This window comes from Suncus etruscus, chromosome 10, assembly GCF_024139225.1.
Source record: "Suncus etruscus isolate mSunEtr1 chromosome 10, mSunEtr1.pri.cur, whole genome shotgun sequence".
Classification (NCBI taxonomy): Eukaryota; Metazoa; Chordata; class Mammalia; order Eulipotyphla; family Soricidae; genus Suncus; species Suncus etruscus.
In genome coordinates this window covers 38,098,730-38,118,324 of record NC_064857.1, presented here as the reverse complement: position 1 = coordinate 38,118,324, position 19,595 = coordinate 38,098,730, and the positions used below count along the sequence as shown (strand labels likewise).

At 51.8% G+C, this 19,595-nt stretch overlaps 2 protein-coding genes across 2 annotated transcripts; both read right to left on the bottom strand.

The window, feature by feature from the left end:
- Nucleotides 1–1,236: 1,236 nt before the first annotated feature.
- Nucleotides 1,237–10,529, bottom strand: RAB25 (RAB25, member RAS oncogene family). The gene is made up of 5 exons (XM_049782351.1): nt 10,360–10,529; nt 7,116–7,311; nt 2,672–2,865; nt 1,890–1,970; nt 1,237–1,525 (listed from the first exon to the last, which is right to left on the bottom strand). Exons 1-5 carry the CDS (start codon nt 10,400–10,402, stop codon nt 1,398–1,400), a joined length of 642 nt encoding a protein of 213 aa, XP_049638308.1. The 5' UTR covers nt 10,403–10,529; the 3' UTR covers nt 1,237–1,397.
- A 2,139-nt stretch (nt 10,530–12,668) lies between these two features.
- LAMTOR2 (late endosomal/lysosomal adaptor, MAPK and MTOR activator 2) lies at nt 12,669–19,426 on the bottom strand. Its single transcript, XM_049782359.1, has 4 exons — nt 19,204–19,426; nt 18,494–18,656; nt 13,716–13,805; nt 12,669–13,520 (listed from the first exon to the last, which is right to left on the bottom strand). The coding sequence occupies exons 1-4, from the start codon at nt 19,269–19,271 to the stop codon at nt 13,464–13,466; spliced, it is 378 nt and encodes a 125-aa protein (XP_049638316.1). The 5' UTR covers nt 19,272–19,426; the 3' UTR covers nt 12,669–13,463.
- Between the last annotated feature and the right edge of the window lie 169 nt (nt 19,427–19,595).

Sequence of the window (19,595 nt, the reverse complement as noted above, 5' to 3'; positions counted from 1 at the left end):
ATATGGTCTCCTGAGCTTGCCAGGATTTATTTTGTTTTTCAGGATTGATTTCTGAGTGCAGAGCCAGGAGTAACCCCAAATGCCGCCGGTGTGACCCAAATCCCCCCAAAAATAAATTAAAAAAGAAGTCTAGCTCCGGCCCGGAGAGATAGCACAGCGGCGTTTGCCTTGCAAGCAGCCGATCCAGGACCAAAGGTGGTTGGTTCGAATCCCGGTGTCCCATATGGTCCCCGTGCCTGCCAGGAGCTATTTCTGAGCAGACAGCCAGGAGTAGCCCCTGAGCATTGCCGGGTGTGGCCCAAAAACCAAAAACCAAAAAAAAAAAAAGAAGAAGAAGTCTAGCTCCCTGGATTTGTGAAGACCATGTCTAAGTAAATCTACCCTTCTCATCTTCCCCAGATTGTACATCTCTTCCTGGGGATCAGGAAGACATGGGACTTCCAACCTCCAGGTTTCTTTTTTTATTTTTTGGGCTACACCTGGCATTGCTCAGGGCTTTTTCCTGACTGTGCTCAAAGATCACTCTTTTTGGGGGGAGAAGGGGGGGATCACATCTGGCGATGCTCAGGGTTTACTCCTGGCTCTGTGCTCAGGGGTCACTCCTGGTGGTGTTTAGGAGACTATATGGGATGCAAAAGATAGAACCTGGGGTAGACACATGCAGGGCAAACACCCTACCTGCTATACTATTGCTGTACTACTGCTCTGGGCCCTCACAGATCACTCGGTCTCAGAGGAAGGACCCTATGTGATGCTGGGAATCAAACCTGGGTCTGCCATATGCAGTCAGCACCTTCCTTGTGGTATACTCTTTTGAGCCCAGCTATCAGCTTTAAAGCTCCCTCCCCAGCACATAGACAAGGCTGGACCCATCTCCCCCCTCTGTCCCCTTCGCCCCCCTTCCCTCACCCCTGGCAATGGAGTGACCTCAGCTCTTGGCACCAAGGACCTGGGCACCAGATGGTGCCTCTGATGGTCTCCTTTGTCTCTCCTTCCACATACCCCTCTCTGCCATGCTGTCCTCCCTCCCCCCACCTGCCTTAGGAGTTGGCAGAGGAAGGGCGGGGACCCTTCTCCCCCTTGGCACTGTCCCCAGACCGCAGGACTCCACAGGCAGCTGGTCTGGGGTGGGAGTAGGCAGGCGGTGGGGAGGACAGGGGTGGTGGGGAGACAAGAGGGGGAGAAGGCCCTTAGAAGAGGGGAGTTCAGTGGAAAAGGAGGCTGGATGGACACACATTGATACAAAACACAGCTTTATTGGCAGGCCCCAGTGTGGGAAGGGTGGGGCCAGCCTCTCTGCCTGGGGAGCCTAGAGGCAGGAAGAGAGCCTGGGTAGGGGTGATGGGATGGGCACCCAGAAAGCCCAAGAGGGCAGCAGTGTGGACACACAGCTAAAGTCAGAGGCTGATACAGCAGGCCTTCCTCTCGCCTGGTCCCGCTTCCTGTCCAGCCTGCCCACTACCCAGGCTGATGGCATTGGTCCGGACGCTATTCTGCCTCTGCCTGGACACCTTCATGAAGATCTCTGAGGGCAGAGGGAACAGTCAGGGGAGGCTTGTCTCACACATCCCCACACTTCCCTCCCCAAAACACACACACAAGATCAGGTCTCACGCACTGGGGGAGTTTCTGTGAGGGAAGGAGATTGGGCATCTCAACTGACCTACTCAGCCCTGGACAGTGTGGCTTCCACTTCCTCCCCAGGGCTCTGGGCTGAGTGCTGGCTAGAGAGGCACTGGGAAGGCTCCAGGGGGTGCTGAGTTCCCAGCAGAGGGGCTAAGGGAGGCATTCGCCCAGGAGAGGGCTAGTGTCTGCAGACCTAGCACTGCTCTGAGAGGATATGGGTGGGGAGAAGGGAACAGGGTGCCCCAGGGAGGCAGGGTTCTGACCTTTGAGGACAGTCTCAAAGGCAAGCTCTACGTTGGTGGAGTCCAGAGCTGAGGTTTCCAGGAAGAGCAGCCCGTTGTTCTCTGGTGAGGAGAAAAACAAGATGGTGCTGATGCTAATGCTGATGCGCGCCATGCTCAGCATCCACTCGGTCCTTGGGCCAGCTCAGTCCTTAGTGCGTGCTCTATGGCTCATTGAATCCTTTTGTTTGTTTGTTTTTTCTTTTTTTTGGGGAGGGCCACATCCGGTGACTCTCAGGATTGAGGGACCATATGGGATGCTGGGGATCAAACCAAGGTCTTCTGAGGTCCATCCCAACACTATCCTCTTATGGATACGGAAACAAAATAAATGGAGCAAGCCCGGGCTGGTCACCCCGCCACCCCAGTCCTCTTCTGTTTCTAGCCTTGTACCCATCAGAGAGAGGAGAAGTGAGGTGAGGTCTCAACTCAGCCCCCAAAGCCAGCCAGGCCCTTAGCTGCCCCATCTGCTGCTTCTAATTCCCAGGTGGGACCATAAGTGATAGGCTGAGGAGTGGGGAGCCCACAGCTACACTTTAGTTCTTCAAATACTGGGGAGCTGTCTTACAACCTGGTACTGGAAGTTCTTGCACATGAGACCATCTGGGGACAGGAAAGACTCGGGATCACAGAGGGGCAAGGCTGGGAGTGCCAGAAGAAGGGACGTGATAGGGGACTCCGCAGTGGGCACCATGGTGAAGGAAGCTGGAGCTAGGAATGGGCAGAACAACGTTTGGGTTTCAGTTGGGATGGGTGGGCCTCACCAGCGAACATGCGGGCTTCGTCTGTGGGTACCTCCCGGGCCTGGCTGAGGTCACTCTTGTTCCCAACGAGCATGACAACAATGGTGGCCTCTGCGTGATCATAGAGCTCCTTCAGCCAGCGCTCCACCACCGCGTAGGTCTGGTGCTTGGTGAGGTCAAACACAAGGAGGGCTCCCACGGCACCTCGGTAGTACCTGGGGGGTAGAGAGGGGCCATGGGCAAAGTCTGGGTCAGAGCAGATTGTAGCTGGACCCCGCAGCAGCACAGCCCTGCAGCCAAACCCTATCAAAGATGTAAAGACCAAAGAAATAACTCCAGGGGCCAGACAGTGGAAGGGCATTTTCCTTGCACTTGACCAACCCAGAACAGATGGTGGTTTGATTCCTAACATCCTATATAGTCTCCGAGCCTGTCAGGGGTGATTTCTGAGCTCAAGTAACCCCTGAGTGCCTCTGGGTGTGGCCCAAGAAACCCCCCAAAAAAAAAAAAAAAAAAAAAGAAGAAGAAGAAAAGAAACAACTCCATAAGCACTTAGGAGGCCCAAGCCAGATCCCAGCACTGTTGGGGTCTTCAAAGCAGAGCCAGAGGTGAATCTCATCTCCAACCTTGTGGCTGAGAAACAGACTAAAAAGCCAGAGGCATCAGAAGACAGCCTTCGACTGGCTAGCACTCTTCCCTGCTAACAAACCACTGGTGCTTCCATCCTTATTTCCTTTTTTTTTTGGTTTTTGGTTTTTGGTTTTTGGGCCACACCAGGTGACGCTTAGGGGTTACTCCTGGCTCTGCTCTCAGAAATTGCTCCTGGCAGGCATGGGGGACCATATGGGATGCCAGGATTCAAGCCACCATCCATCCTGGGTCAGCTGCATGCAAGGTAAACATCCTACTGTTGTGCTATCTTTCCGGCCCCCATCCTTATTTTCTAGCCAGGGTCTTCCCCTGCTCCCATTTTATTTTGCTGTGTGTGTGTGTGTGTGTGTGTGTGTGTGTGTGTGTGGTTTTTGGGTCACACCCGGCAGTGCTCAGGGGAAACTCCTGGCTCCATGCTCAGAAATTGCTCCTGGCAGGCACGGGGGACCATATGGGTCGCCGGATTCAAACTGATGACCTTCTGCATGAAAGGCAAACACCTTACCTCCATGCTATCTCTCTGGCCCCCATCCCATTCTGATGATAGCCCAGCCTACCCACCCTCAACAATTTGGGCTCTAGGTTACTGTCCCAGGAAAGTGCCTCATCTGAGAACTTCCCCAAGGGGCTTCTCCTCCTCCCTGGTCGGGGCCTGGCAGATACCCACCCTAAGCAGTGGGCCATCATAGCATCTCTGTAAGCATACACACACACACACTACTAGAGGTGGTCAGAGATTCCTGTTTGAATGAGGAATTCACAGAGGAGATGATGGGTGTGGTGGCCATTAGAGCAGGGCACTGGAGTCCTTGAGAAGGGCATCAAGGAGGGCCCTCCAGAAGGATGCTGCCCCTGCACTGCCCTGTCCAGCATTTCCTCAATCATTGGCAAAGGCCTCAAATTGCTTGTATTAAACAGGGATTCTGAATGGCTCCTAACTCCAGTGGCACTCTATTTTTTTTTATTTATTTATTTATTTTTGGTTTTCGGGTCACACCCGGCAGCGCTCAGGGGTTACTTCTGGCTCTATGCTCAGAAATCGCTCCTGGCAGGCTCGGAGGACCATATGGGACACCGGGATTTGAACCACTGTCCTTCTGCATGTAAGGCAAATGCCCTACCTCCATGCTATTTCTTTGCCCCCTCCCCCAGCACTCTTTTTTTTTATTATTATTATTTTGGTTTGGGGACACAACCAGTGATCTCTGGCTCTTTTATTTATTTATTTATTTTTTATTTTATTTATTTATTTATTTATTTTTTTTGGTTTCTGGGCCACACCCGGCGGTGCTCAGGGGTTACTCCTGGCTGTCTGCTCAGAAATAGCTCCTGGCAGGCATGGGGGACCATATGGGACACCGGGATTCGAACCAACCACTTTTGGTCCTGGATCGGCTGCTTGCAAGGTAAACACCGCTGTGCTATCTCTCCGGGCCCAGTCTCTTTTATTTATTTTTTTTTATCTTTCTTTTTTTTTTTTTGTTTTTGTTTTTGGACCACCCCCAGTGATATTCAGGGTTTACTCCTGGTACTGCATGCAGGGATCACTCCTGGTCATGTTTAGAGGTTATATGTAATGGTGCAAAAGATCAAGCCCAGGTCGGCTGCATGCAAGGCAAGTGCCATACCCTACCCAGTGTCCTCTCTCCAGCTCCCCCAATTCACCCCTCTTTTTTTTGTTTTGTTTTCTTTTTTGTTTTTTGTTTTTGGGTCACACCCAGCGATGCTCAGGGGTTACTCCTGGCTGTCTGCTCAGAAATAGCTCCTGGCAGGCACGGGACCATATGGGACACTGGGATTCGAACCAACCACCTTTGGTCCTGGATCGGCTGCTTGCAAGGCAAACACCGCTGCGCTATCTCTCCAGGCCCCCCCCCTCTTTTTTTGGGGGGGTCACACCCCGCAGCACTCAGGGATTACTTCTGGTTCTATTCTCAGAAATCACTCCTGGCAGATTCGGGGGACCATATGGGATGCTGGGATTCGCCACCAACCTTCTGCATGCAAGGCAAATGCCTTACCTCCATGCTATCTCTCCGGCCCCGCTCCCTCTTTTTTTTTTTTTTTGCCATACTCCTCCTGGAAGGCTCAGGGAACAATATGGGATCCTAGGGAATGAACTCTTATATGAAAGGCAAACAATCTACCTGCTATACTATTGCTCCAGCCACCCCTTTTTGCTTACTAGGTATTGGGGAGGGGGTTTTAGGTTACACCTAGTTGTAAAGCAGGGCTGGCTTGACAGGTCACTTGCACTGGCTTGCTGAGAGGTAGGGACCATCATGTGGTATCTAGGATCAAACCCCAGGTTCCTTTTTGCAAAGCCTAGCTCAGCTCTTTGAGCTATCACCAAGATTCAACTTCTATATTTGTGTGTGTGGGGTTTGTTGTTGTTTTGGTTTGTTTTTTTTTTTTGGTTTTGGGGTCACACCTGGCAGCGCTCAGGGGTTACTCCTGGCTTTGTGCACAGAAATCGCTCCTGGCAGGCTTGGGGGACTATAGGGGATGCCGGGATTCGAACCACCGTCCTTCTGCATGCAAGGCAAATGTGTTCCCTCCATGCTATCTCTCCAGCCCCTATATTTGTGTTTTTGTGCCACCCCACACACACACCCCCAATGCTTAGAGATCATTTCCAATGCAGTCCTGGGGGGTGCTCTGTGATGCTCAATGCTGAATATTATATGGAGCATTGAACCCCAGGTTTTGTGAGCATTTTTTCTCATTTTTGTTTTAGGGCCATACCCGGTGGCACTCAGAAGTTACTCATGGCTCTGCGCTTAGAAGAGAAGGACCATATGGGATGGCAGGAATGGAATGGGGTCAGCCACATGCAAAGCTAACTGCCAGCTGTGTTATTGCTCTGATCCCTAGTTTTTTTTTGGTTTTGTTTTCTTTTTTCTTCTTTTTTTTTTTTTTTTTTTTTTTTTTTTGGTTTTTGGGCCACACCCAGTGACGCTCAGGAGTTACTCCTGGCTATGTGCTCAGAAGTCGCTCCTGGCGAGGGGGACCATATGGGACACCGGGGGATCGAACCGCGGTCCATCCAAGGCTAGCGCAGGCAAGGCAGGCACCTTACCTCTAGCACCACCGCCCGGCCCCTTTTCTTCTTTTTTTTTTTTTTTATGGTTTTTGGGCCACACCCAGTGACGTTCAGGGGTTACTCCTGGCTATGCACTCAGAAATCGCTCCTGGCTTGGGGGACCATATGGGACACCAGGGAATCAAACCACGGTCTGTAATAGGTTAGCCACATGCAAGGCAAACGCCTTACTACTTGCGCATGGCTCTGGCCTCTCTGGTCCCTTGTAAACCGCAATATGTCCTTGACATCCCCAACATCCCATATGGTCCTCTGAGCTCTCCAAGATTAATGAACCAAAAATAACCCCTGAATACTATTGAGGATAATCCAAAAACAGAAATAAAAAAATAAAAGAGCACTGTTTTCTTTTTTTGGGGGGGTCACACCCGGCAGCACTCAGGGGTTATTCCTAGCTCTGCACTCAGAAATCACTCCTGGGAGGCTCCTTGGGATGCCGGGATTCGAACCACCGTTCACCCTGAATCGGCTGGATGCAAAGCAAACACCCTACCACTGTACTATCTCTCTGGCCCCCAAAAGAGCACTGTCTTACGTGTCGGAAACTGAGCAGAGAGACTCGGCATCTCCTGTCCCTGCCACTATTCACATGTTCACAAAACCTATTGTCATGAGGTTCCCCGGTGCATATAGCCTCCTGCTAGCTCCACACTTCCTGAGCTGTTCCGCAGTTTCCTGGCCCAACCCTGCAGCCCGCAGCCCAAGGCTCACGCTGAGGTGATGGCACGATAGCGCTCCAGGCCAGCTGTGTCCCAGATCTGCGCCTTCACCGCAGCAGTGCCCAGCATGACTGTGCGTGTGGAGAACTCCACGCCGATGGTGGTGCGACTGTCGTGGCTGAATTCATTGCGCGTGAACCGGGAGAGCAGGTTGGTCTTCCCCACACCCGACTCGCCAATCAGCACCACTGGGGAAAAGGCACAGAAAGATGAGTACAGGCAGCGAGGGCCCTGGACCCCCTGAGTTGGCAAGGTCTGACACCCTCAGAAAAGGGAGGCTGAGTTCAGAACACAGAGGCAGGAGCCATGTCCCTGACAGAAGGACCAAGGGTTGGAAAAGGGGGCCAGAGTGATACTCCAGTGGATAGGGTGCTTGCCTTGACTGCAGCCAACCTCTGCTTAATCCCTGGCAGTTCATCTGTTCTCCCAAATCCCCACTAGAAGTGATTCCTGAGTGCAGTTAGGAATGAGACTTGAGCACCACCAGATGTGACCCAAAAAACAAAGCAACAGCAACAGAAAAAGAGTTAGGAATAAGCCAAACGGCCTGGAGAACTCTTGGCTTGTTCTTCTGAGACAAGATGGCAAATTAAGTCCCTGTTTCACTTGTTATTTTGTTTTGGGGCCACACCTACTTGTGTTTAGGAGCCACTCCTGGTAGAACTTTGGGCACCTATGCAGTGCAAGGCTAGGGCCCTCCCGGTGTTTCTCTTTTTACTTTTCATTTCTGGGACACACCTGTAATGCTAAGAGGTTACTTTCAGTTCTTTACTCAGGGGTCACTCCTGGCAAAGTGGTTCAGAGGACCAAATGATTGAAACCAGTTTGGCTGCATGCAAGGCAAATATCTTACCAACTGTCTTATCACTGCAGCCTCCTTTTTTTTTTTTTGTTTTGTTTTGTTTTGTTTTTGTTTTTGGGTCACACCCAGCGGTGCTCAGGGGTTACTCCTGGCTGTCTGCTCAGAAATAGCTCCTGGTAGGCACGGGGGACCATATGGGACACCGGGATTCGAACCAACCACCTTAGGTTCTGGATTGGCTGCTTGCAAGGCAAACACCGCTGTGCTATCTCTCCGGGCCCCACTGCAGTCTCTTTATGTTCCTCTTGAGCTGCGATCTCTAGGCTATTTAAGGGTGTCAGTGTCAGGGCCTTATGTGAATATTGACACTCAAATATGGTAGAAGGTTAGGGGATACACACTTGTGAAACCGAGAGCATGTGTGGGAGGTTTGGGGTGGTGTTCACCTGGAGAGCAGAGGTGTGACCAGGAGTCTGGGTGGAAAGAATGCTTCCTGCCCCTCCCTGCAATTATCCTCATCCTTCTAGTGGGTGTACCTTAGACACAGCCTTAACCCCTTTGGGGGGCCTCAGAATTGGGCTTGGTTATTTTTTGGAGGTCCACATCTGGAGGTGCTCACGGCTTACTCCTGTCTCTGTGCTCAGTGATCACTCCTGGCAGTGTTCGGAGGACCATATGGGGTGCCTGGGATTGCTGCATGCAAGGCAAGCACTTTATCCAGGGCTGTGCTATCTCTTACCTTTCAGAGCTGGATTTGAGAGTTTGGGAGTCTGCTATAGCCTTGAGATTTTTTTATTTGTTTGTTTTGGTTTTTGGGTCACACCCGGCAGCGCTCAGGGGTTACTCCTGGCTCTATGTTCAGAACTTGCTCCTGGCAGGCTCAGGGGACTATATGGGATGCCGGGATTTGAACCACTGTCCTGCTGCATGCAAGGCAAACATTCTACCTCCAGCTATCTCTCCGGCCCCAAGCCCTGAGATATTTTTGTTTTTAGTTTTGTTTCTTGGGTCTCACCCAACAGTGCTCAGGGATTCCTCCTAAATCTATGTGCAGGGCTCTCTCTTGGCAGGGCTCAGTGGACCTTATGCAACGTTGGGGTTAAAACCAGTGTCAACTCTGTGAAAGGCCAGTGCCTTCCCCTCTGTCCTGTCTCCAGCCCTGTTTTGTGACCTTTCATCAGCTGTGTCCTCAGTCTCTCCACTCATCTGTGTGGTGGACACATGCATGGACGAGTGAATGTGGGGGAGTCCGGCCATCCTGTAGGCTGGGCACAATCAATCTCCACAAGCCTTGAGGCCAGCACCCCTTCCCCCATCTTATAGACATGGAAACTGAGGCATGAGGGAAAGGAGGGGACTCTTCCTAGGTAAAGACTGGCTGTGTTACTGGGAACTGCCTGCAGGGGGCCACCCCCTACACCAGCTTCAGGGTCCTGCTAAACTCATCAGCTGGTGGGGGATTGACTGTCAGGAGGGCAGGGACCATAAAGTACCCTGCTTGCTCCGCTGTCCCTCTGCGCAATCTGTCCCATCCTCTCCCTTTCCTTACTGTGGACACCTACAGTCTCTCTCTCTCTCACCCCAAGATTCTCAGCAGCTCCTACAAGGACAATTAGGTGGTGGAGCTGAGCCTGGCCTGCATCTCATCAGGGGGACCTTTAGGGGTGGCTGTGGGTGATTCAGTGCTAGTCATTGACACTAAAGGCTTGGGAGGTGGGAGCTACTTGTAGCTTATTGCCACACCCCACTTGCACTGGATTCTTCTGGGAGAGGTACAGGTTCTCCAGGCTGTGTGGGAGTGGCAGGCGGGTGGGATGTGGTGGGTGCATAGACTCTGAGCTCTCTTAGTAGGCCCCACCCTACAGGGAGACATGGGGGCTTGTGGACATAAGAGCCGGGGTCACAGGGCCTGAGATAAAGGAGCAGGGACAGACCCAGGGTAGTTGCATTGAACCCAGTGCCCGCTACAAGGGCGCAGGATCTGCAAAGGGAAGGCAGACCAGGATGGGTCCTGGACTCTTCCACATTTCATTAGCCCCTCGTCCGTCCCCATTCCCTATGGCCTTTCTCCAACCCCTCACCCCCAGCCCCAGCCAGAGTGGGAGGGATGGGCCCGAACACAGAAATCCACTCTCCTCCTCGCTCCTTGGGGCCCCTCTTGGGGAACCTGCCCCAGCTCTCAGGCTGACAACTCCTGTGCTACCAGGCGGCTGCACTGCATTGCATTCCCAGGCTGGCTCAGACTTTCCACCCCACCCCATCCCCACTCTCTGCAGCTGACTTTCTGGCTGGGGGAGGGGGGTAGAGGTGGGGGGGGTGCTTACGCTCAGAGAATTAGAAATCCACACCCAGGCAGGAGGTAACCCTTGCTGGCTCTTCTGGGACCTGTTTGGGCCTCTCAAACCTCCTCTTTCTTCATGGATTCCCAACTTACCCTTGAAGACAAAGTTATAATCCTCCTCGGTTCTGTTCCCCATGTTGGTTTTGCATGGAGACGCAGTATCTCTCGTGGGAGCAGAGTGGCTCAATTCGTGCGTTGGGTCCAGGCCCTCAGCTCTCAGCTATGCAGAGGCCTAGATCTGTTTCTCCTCTCATTGGGGGCAGAGAAGCGGCTACTGCTGGAACAGCTAAGGCTGTCTGAAAGCCAAGGAGGGCTTGAGCAGCTCAGTTGGGCCGTGGGGTGCGCCGGAGAGGCCCAGAGGACTACGGAAGCTGAGAGCAGGAAGAGCTGGTGGCTGGAGACCTGGGGCCCAGGTGGGTGGAGACGCTGACGTCAGACAGGTCCGACAGGTTGAGTGTCTGATCCCAGCTGAGAGCCTGGGAGCCTGAGATCAAGCACCAGGCGGGCAGTGGGACAGCTGGGGGAAAAAAGGGGCGACCAGGCTCTTGGCACTTGTGTATATGTGGGGATCCCCACACCTCCAGAGTAAGTAAGAGCGCCTCTGGGAGTAGAGAAACACTGGGCCTCCTGTTTATCCTGGCAGGGGTCCTCAAACTTTTTTTTTTTTTGGTTTTTGGGTCACACCCTGTGACGCTCAGGGGTTACTCCTGGCTATGCGCTCAGAAGTTGCTCCTGGCTTCTTGGGGGACCATATGGGACGCCGGGGGATCGAACCGCGGTCCGTCCTAGGCTAGCGCAGGCAAGGCAGGCACCTTACCTCCAGCGCCACCGCCCGGCCCCGGTCCTCAAAACTTTTTAAACAGGGGGCCAGTTCACTGTCCCTCAGACCACTGGAGGGTCTGACTATAGTAAAAACAAAACTTATGAACGAATTCTTATGCACACTGCATATATCTTATTTTGCAATGAAGAAACAAAACAGATACAAATACAATATGTGGCCCGCGGGCCATAGTTTGAGGACCACAGCGAGCCTCTGGGAGGCGAGGGGCAGAGGCCTCAGCAGCAGGACTGCAAGGATCAGGGCTGGAGTTGAGGTGTCGTTCTCAGCTGCAGTGCAGATCTGGAGAGGGGTTCACCCTGCAGCTTCTGCCCAGGCCTGAAGCAGGCACTCGTTCTGCTTGGGTGGAGCTGGGACCTGCCACCTGCTTCTCTGCAACTGACCTGTCCAAGGTCACTGGGGCAAGGGCTGGGCCCATCCAGACCTATACTATGGCTGATCTAAGACTCCTCACCAGGGAGAATGTGGGAAAGTTGTAAAGGGTCTGAGTGAAGGCTATATAGAGTATGGAGGTATGTAGTTCTTTCCAGACCTGGAGGTTTGGATTTCTTTTCCTTTGTTTTTAGCTACACCAAGCTCTGCTCAGGCTCACTCCTGGTGGGGCTCAGGGGATCATATGGGGTGCTAAGTTTGAAAACAAGGCAAGGCAAATACCTTACATACTGTACTTTCTCTCTGGGCCACATCCGTGTGACTCAGAAATACTCCTGGCAGACTCAGGGTATGCCAGGGATGAAACCCAGGTCAGTGGTGTGCAAGACAAACTTCCTACCAGCTGTGCTATAACTGGTCCCACCCCTTGGGTTTTTTCCATTTTTCCCCAAGGGAGGGTCTGGGCCACACCTGATGGATCTTAGGACTCACTTTTATATTGGGGCCACACCTGGCAGTGCTCAGGGCTTAGTCCTGGCTCTACACTCAGGAATCACTCCTGGCCGGCCAGGTCAGGGGACCATATGGGATGTGAAGGATCAAACTCAGGTCAGCCACATGCAAACATGCTGTACTATTGCTCCAGCCCCACCAAGCTCACTTTTTTTTTTGGGGGGGGGGTCACACCCGGGTGCTCAGGGGTTATTCCTGGCTGTCTGCTCAGAAATAGCTCCTGGCAGGCACGGGGGACCATATGGGACACCAGGATTCGAACCAACCACCTTTGGTCCTGGATCAGCTGCTTGCAAGGCAAATGCCACTGTGCTATCTCTCCAGGCCCCAAGCTCACTCTTGGTTACAATATATGATGCAAGGGGTCAAATCTGAGTTGGCTGCATGAAGGCAACTGCCTTCCCCACTCTATCTTCCATGGAATAGTTTTGGATTCAGACCCCACTCCTCCTATCTCACACATTCAGAGGGGCAATGTGAACAATATGACTACCTGGCTGAAGATAAATGGGACCTCTTAAAGGCACTAGTTGAAGCAGAAGGTATATCAACCCCGCAAGGGTTACTGTGTGATGAGCTTAAACCAAAAGAGAACTTGAGTTGGTCTGGGATCTTATTTAGTGCATACTGTTGGTGGCAGGGCTGGAACTCAGGTACGCATACACTCAACTACATGCTTGGTCAAGAGTTTTATTGGAAGGAAGAATGTTCTTAAGCCCAGAAAGATAACAGAACCTTCATAGAGACAGCCAAAGATCTGGAAACTTTGTTGTTGTTGTTTTGGGCCATACCTTGGAGTACCCAGAGATTACTCCTGACTTTGCACTCAGAAATCTCTCCTGGCAGGCTCGGGAGATGCTGGGATTGAACACCCTTGACTTGAACAGTCAGCTGTATGCAAGATCTGGAAACTTCTAGAAGCTCAAGAGGCTGGCCTTTCATGTGGAGTGTGTCTGTCTGCCCCCAGAGGCCCGCTTTGCATATGTAAGCAGACCTAGTATGTGGTCTCCAGTCTCTTTTTCTCTTCATTCACCACATCTCCTCCCATCCCCGGTTCTGTTGACTCTCCCACTATGGTCTTGCAGTGTTGTGGGTAAAAGCAGCATTTTGCTCAGTATGGTAGAACCTAGGTGAGGGCACAGAACAGAAGCAGCTGGAACTGAAGTAGCTCCAGCACTGTAGTCCATTGTGTGGTTGGAGGTTGTAACCAGGGAGCAGAGAGGTGGGGGTGGGGGTGGTCAGAACAGGTAAAGAGGTAGAAACAGGCCGCTGATGGGCTTCTACCAAGTTCTTTCTCCCATTCCAAAAATGAGTCAATATCAAAGACAGGAGGAGTTTGAATTTATTATTTTTTTTTAATTTATTCTTTAACAAAAACATAAGTACCTCCATGTCCCCCAGTCCACCCCAAGTCAGGGAGGTTTCCCAGGGGGTCATATCTCTACTTCATCCCCAGTTTCCCCCATGTCCATCAAGATGCTGCCACCTGCGTAAGTGGCTCCTCCAGATACTGCACCAAAGCCTGAGCCTGTGAGGAGAAAGAAAAGCAGTTCCATACCTGGCTTACTCCACTCTAAGTGATTGCCCACTCGGCACCCACAGCTTGTCTGCTCCAGACAGGGGCTCTGTGACATGAGGGTGCCTCCAGGAAGTGGTAGGGACAGCCACAGATATAAGGAAGCAGGAGGCCGGCCCACAGGTTCTCTCCAGGGCCTGGACATACCTTTGCCTTGAGCATCCCGAAGCCAACTGTCTCCTTGGCATACATGCACAGCAGAAGGTTCGCCACACGTGTGATGGCTACACGACCCTCCTGGTGGTGAGGGAAACCCTGGATATGATGCCCCGCTGGACACCCAAAGCCCCCCTGTGGAGGAAACGGATGCCTTCCCCTCCTTTTCCATCCTTTCCCTCCACAGCAGGACTGTGATGCTGGAGGGTTGCTCTAGACAAGACCAGGAGTCCAGCCTCAGCCTTAGCACAGCTAAACTCTTCTGATAAACTGTTTCATCTATTTTTCCGTCATACCTAGCAATGCTCAGGGGACCATATGGGATTATGGGATGCCAGGGATAGAACTGAGCTAGGTTGTGTGCAAGGCAAATGTCCTTACAGAGATGGGCCCGGAGAGATAGCACAGTGGCGTTTGCCTTGCAAGCAGCCGATCCAGGACCAAAGGTGGTTGGTTCGAATCCCGGTGTCCCATATGGTCCCCCGTGCCTGCCAGGAGCTATTTCTGAGCAGACAGCCAGGAATAACCCCTGAGCACCGCCAGGTGTGGCCCAAAAACAAAAAACAAAAAACAAAAAAAGTCCTTACAGAGACAGGAGTACGCCCTGAGCACCACTGGATGTATACTATTTACAGAAAAAAAAAAAGAAAAAAAGACCAAGGGCTGGACAGATAAGCAAAAGTGCAAAAGGTTGAGTGTGTGTATATATATTGGTTTTTGGGTCACACCCGGCAGCGCTCAGGAGTTACTCCTGACTCTATGCTCAGAAATCACTCCTGGCAGTCTCAGGTAACCATATGGGATGCTGGGATTCAAGCCACGGCCTTCTGCATGCAAGGCAAATGCATGCTCAGGGCTTACTACAATAAAGGGGGTGGAGTCTGTGGTGGTAGAAATCAAACCCAGGAGAACCTTCCTGGTTTGAAAAAGTTTTTATTTTGGGGGGATTGTGGAGATGTTGTGCTAAATTCAGTCATGCTCCATGCTCAGAAATCATTTTGATGGGGCTCAGATCCTATGCAGTACTGGGATTAAACTAGGGCTGGCCACATGCAAAGCAATGCCCTAACCCTTGTAGTACCTCTCAAGTACCATTTTTTTTTTTTTTGGTTTTGGGTCACACCCCGAAATACTCAGGAATTCCTCCTGGCTCTATGCTTAGAAACTGCTCCTGGCAGGCTCGGGGGGACCATATGGGATGCCAGGATTCGAACCACCATCCTTCTGCATGAAAGGCAAACAAGGGCCAAAGCTATTTTTTTGTTTGTTTTTGGGGGTCACACCTGGCATCACTCAGGGATCACTCCTGACTCTATGCTCAGAAATCACTCCTGGCAGGCTCGGGGGACCAGATAGGATGCCAGGATTCGAACCACTGTCCTTCTGCATGAAAGGCAAACGCCCTACCTCCATGCTATCTCTTCGGCCCCAGTACCCACGTTTTTTTTTTTGTTTTGGGTCATACCCAGAGGTGCTTAAGACCACTCCTGATAATGTTTGAGGAGCCCTATGAGGCTCTGGAGATGAGCTAAGATCATAGCTAAAGCTGCCACAAGCTAGGCAAGCACCTTACCCACTGTACTATCTCTGTAGGGTCTACAATGAATTTCTTGGGACCAAAGAGATAGTACAGGGGTTAAGGTACTTGCCTTGCATGTACCTGAGTGGGTTCAATTCCTGGCACTGGAGAGGGTAGCCCATGCACTGAGTACTGAGTCAGCAGTAAGCCCTGAACATTACAGAATGTGGCCCTAAATACAAAACAAAACAAAAAGAAGGAAAAAAAGTGTTCTTAGAACTGGTAGGGTCAGAGTGGTGGTGCAAGTGGTGGGGCGTTTGCCTTGCATGCACTGGCCTAGGATGGACTGTGGTTCGATTTCCACTGTGTCCCATGTGGTCCCCCAAGTCAGGATCAATTTCTGAGCCCATACCTAGGAGTGGCCCCTGAGCATCACCAGGTATGGCCCAAAAAGCAGAAGAAAAAAAAACAAACTGGTTGTGATTAGGTTTGTAAGAACAATACAGTGAATATGGTATTTGCCTTGCAAGTGGCCAACCTGGGGTTCGATCTCCAGTGACCCAGCACCACCAGGACTAACTGGTAGCATGTGGCCAATAAAACCAAAACCAAAACAAACAAAATTATTATTAATTATTAACTATTATTTTAACTGAAAAGACATCCCTGATTGGGAAGGGGTGGGGAAGTGGGAAGCCCAGAGTGGACTTAGTGAAATCCTCCATAGAAGTCACTCTAGGGGGCCCGGAGAAATAGCACAGTGGTGTTTGCCTTGCAAGCAGCCGATCCAGGACCTAAGGTGGTTGGTTCGAATCCTGGTGTCCCATATGGTCCCCCGTGCCTGCCAGGAGCTATTTCTGAGCAGACAGCCAGGAGTAACCCCTGAGCACTGCCGGGTGTGACCCAAAAACCAAAAAAAAAAAAAAAAAAAAAAAAAAAGAAGTCACTCTAGGGAACTTTCCAGCTGTACTTGGTAAACTCAAAAGATCTCCACTGCTGAGGTTCCTCTCCCCATCCCTTCCTCACTACTCCCCTTGTTCTCAGTGACGACCTCAGCCTTAGCACCTTGTGCAACCCTGACTTGGCACCCGCTTATTATATGTGTCATCAGGCTAAACACACCCACTATACTCCCATCACCAGCTACAGGACTTGCCCAGTTCCTTTACATCCTATGTCAAGTGTCACCTTTTTTCTTTCTTAGGGACTCTGTCCCTGACTCAAGCTTCTCCCCTACCTCAACCTCCTGCTTTAGGGTTGTTTATTTGGGGGGGGGGCATATCCAGCAACGCTTAGGGGTTACTCCTGATTCTGAAATCAGAAATTGCTCTTGGCTCGGGGGACCATATGGGATGTCGAGGATCGAACCCAGGTCTGTCCTGGGTCTACTGTGTGTAAGGAAAACGCCCTACTGCTGTGCTCTGGCCTGCTTTAGTTTTCTTCACATCATTTTAGGGCTGAGCTCACACCTGGCAGTGCTCAGAAATTACTCCTAGCTCTGTGCTCAGATTTCACACCTGCTATTTTGGGAGGCCCTCTGGAATGTTGGAGATCAATTCTGAGTTGGCTGTGTACAAAGCGTACTTTGCCATATATATTATCTCTCTATAGCCCCAGACATTTTGGGGGTGGGAGCTTGGGTCATACCCGGCAGTGTTCAGGGGTTAGTCCTGACTCTGCACTCAGAAATCGCCCCTGGTAGGCTTGGGGGACCATATGGGATGCCAGGATTTGAATAACCGTCCATTTGCAGGGGCGGCTGGAGAGACAGCATGGAGGTAAGGCATTTGCTTTGCATACATAAGGACAGTGGTTCGAATCTCAGCATCCCATATGGTCCCCCAAACCTGCTAGGAGCAATTTCTGAGCTCATAGCCAGGAGTAACCCCTGATCACTGCTGGGTGTGACCGAAAAAACAAAACAAAAAAAAATCAACCAAATAAAAAACAACAATCCGTTTGCATGCAAGGCAAACACCCTACCACTGTGCTATATCTCTCCAACCCCAAGCCCCAGACATTTCTTTTTTTTTTGGTTTTTCGGGCCACACCCTTTTGATGCTCAGGGGTTACTCCTGGCTACGGCGCTCTGAAATTGCCCCTGGCTTGGGGGGACCATATGGGACGCCAGGGGATCGAACCGTGGTCCTTTCCTTGGCTAGCGCTTGCAAGGCAGACACCTTACCTCTAGCGCCACCTCGCTGGCCCCCCAGACATGTTTTTAAAACTCATATTTTATGGGCTGGAGTGATAGCACAGCAAGGAGGGCGTTTGCCTTGCACATGGCCAACTCAGGATGGACCCAGGTTTGATTCCTAGCATCTCATATGGTCCCGAGTCTGCCAGTAGTGATTTCTGAGCGCAGAACCAGGAGTAAACCCTGAGCATTGCCAGGTGTGCCCAAAAACAAACAAAAAAACCCTCACATTTTATTATTTTTCCAAAACAAACATATTTACTTAAGGCACAGGTAAGACCAGAAGCTTCAATTAGGGCTGAGAGGCTGAAGTGATAGTACAGTGCTTGCTTTGCATACAGCCGATTTGATTTTGGTCCCTGGCATAGCATATGGTCCTCAAGCACTGTCAGGGGTGACCCTGGCCACCTCCAGGTATAACCCAAAACACACACACACACACACACACACACACACACACAAACCAAAAAACCAAACACACAGTGTAGCAGTCGTTTGGTGTGATACTTTCATCTCAGTTCTGAGAACACTTTGGAGCTGAAGAGGAAAGAGTTAAGGCAGAGGTCTCTGGCCAGAAGATCATGGAGCAGAGGTCACATGCCCTCTCTGAACTTCCTCTCCTCTGTCTACTGAAAGGGCTATCCTGGAGTCTGGCCAGAATGACGATGACTGTGAGTCTGGGAACCCAGACGGCAACATTGGGTCCAAGTTCATCCCTCATCCCATCTACTCTTTCATCTCAACTTCAAACCCATTCAAGGCGGCAGGAAGGCTACAGTGTCCACCTTAGAAATATTTAGAGGCCCTGAGAGGCTCATAACATACCCAAGAAACACTAAGGGCCTGCTGACTGTGAATCCATATCTGCCCCCGGGTCCAGAGCTCCTTCCTCAGACACCCCTAATACCCGGGGACCTGCCTGTCACCAATGCGTTTGTAGTCTACAGTTCCAACGAAACTTCCTTCTGCAGATCCAGTTCCTGCCCCTCCAACCAGAGAGGCAGGGAAGTCCCCCCTGGGGCACCGCCAAAGGGGCTCAGTCCTTCTTCCTACCATGCAGTCCATGAGGATGAATTTGAGGTTGTCTTCATTGAACGCTTGGTTCCCATTCCGATCGTAGGCGGCCCATATGTTGCTGGCGATAGCGGCGGTGACCCGGGCGTCGGTATCCCCGTAACCAGAGTAGGCCAAGAGCGACCCTTCATTGTTCAGCAGCCTGGGATAGGGAGAGAAAGGCAGGAGGGGCATCACTGTGCCCAACCTCGGGCCTGCATTCTGCTTTCCCCTCCCAGTTCGAGCCTGTCGTTGGAGGCTCCAGCCTGCCTGTGTGTCCTGTTAGGTGCCATAGCTCCAGGCTTAGATAATATGTGGTGGTGAGAGCCTGTAGAGATAGCATGAAGATAGGGCATTTGCCTTGCATGCAGAAGGACAGTGGTTCGAATCCCGGCATCCCATATGGTCCCCCGAGCCTGCCAGGAGCGATTTCTGAAAAGCCAGGAGTAATCCCTGAGCGCTGCCGGATGTGACCCAAAAACCCAACCCCTCCAAAACAAAACAAAACAATGTGGTTGTGTGATCAATCTTATGACTACTACATGCAAGGCATGCCTTCTGGAGAGGTGAGGCCCAGACGAGGGTGATCCCTCAGATTTGCTTTCACCCACCCCGTAGCCGCTGCTCCCTTCTTGCTCCCTTTCCCTGGCTAGATCCATCATCCTTCCTCTGCTCCAGGGCTGCCACCGAGATCCTGGGCCCTCACTCACAGGGTGCTCTGGACACCTCCGGTGTTGGCTTGGCTTAGCACCTGCGTCAAAGCCTTGGGACGCAGCATGTCGACGGCTCAGGATCCCCAAACACCCAGTTTTTGCAAAAACAAAAAAACAAAAAACCTTTTGCAAAAACCCAATTCCTGCGGCTGCAGCTTGCAAACCTTGGCCCGCCGCTTCCGCAGCGCAGCAGCTGCCCGGCCCAGCACTGCCCTGAAGAAGGCGGCTTCCCCCGCCGCGGGGAACGCTGGGAAATGTAGTTCCGTGGCCCCGAGGAATCCTGGGAATTGTAGTTCCGGGGGGCGGGGCGCGCGCGGGATCCTGGGAAGGAGAGTTCGCCTGGGCGGGCGGGCCACGCGGTGGCGGAGGGAAAAGCGCGGGAGTGCAAC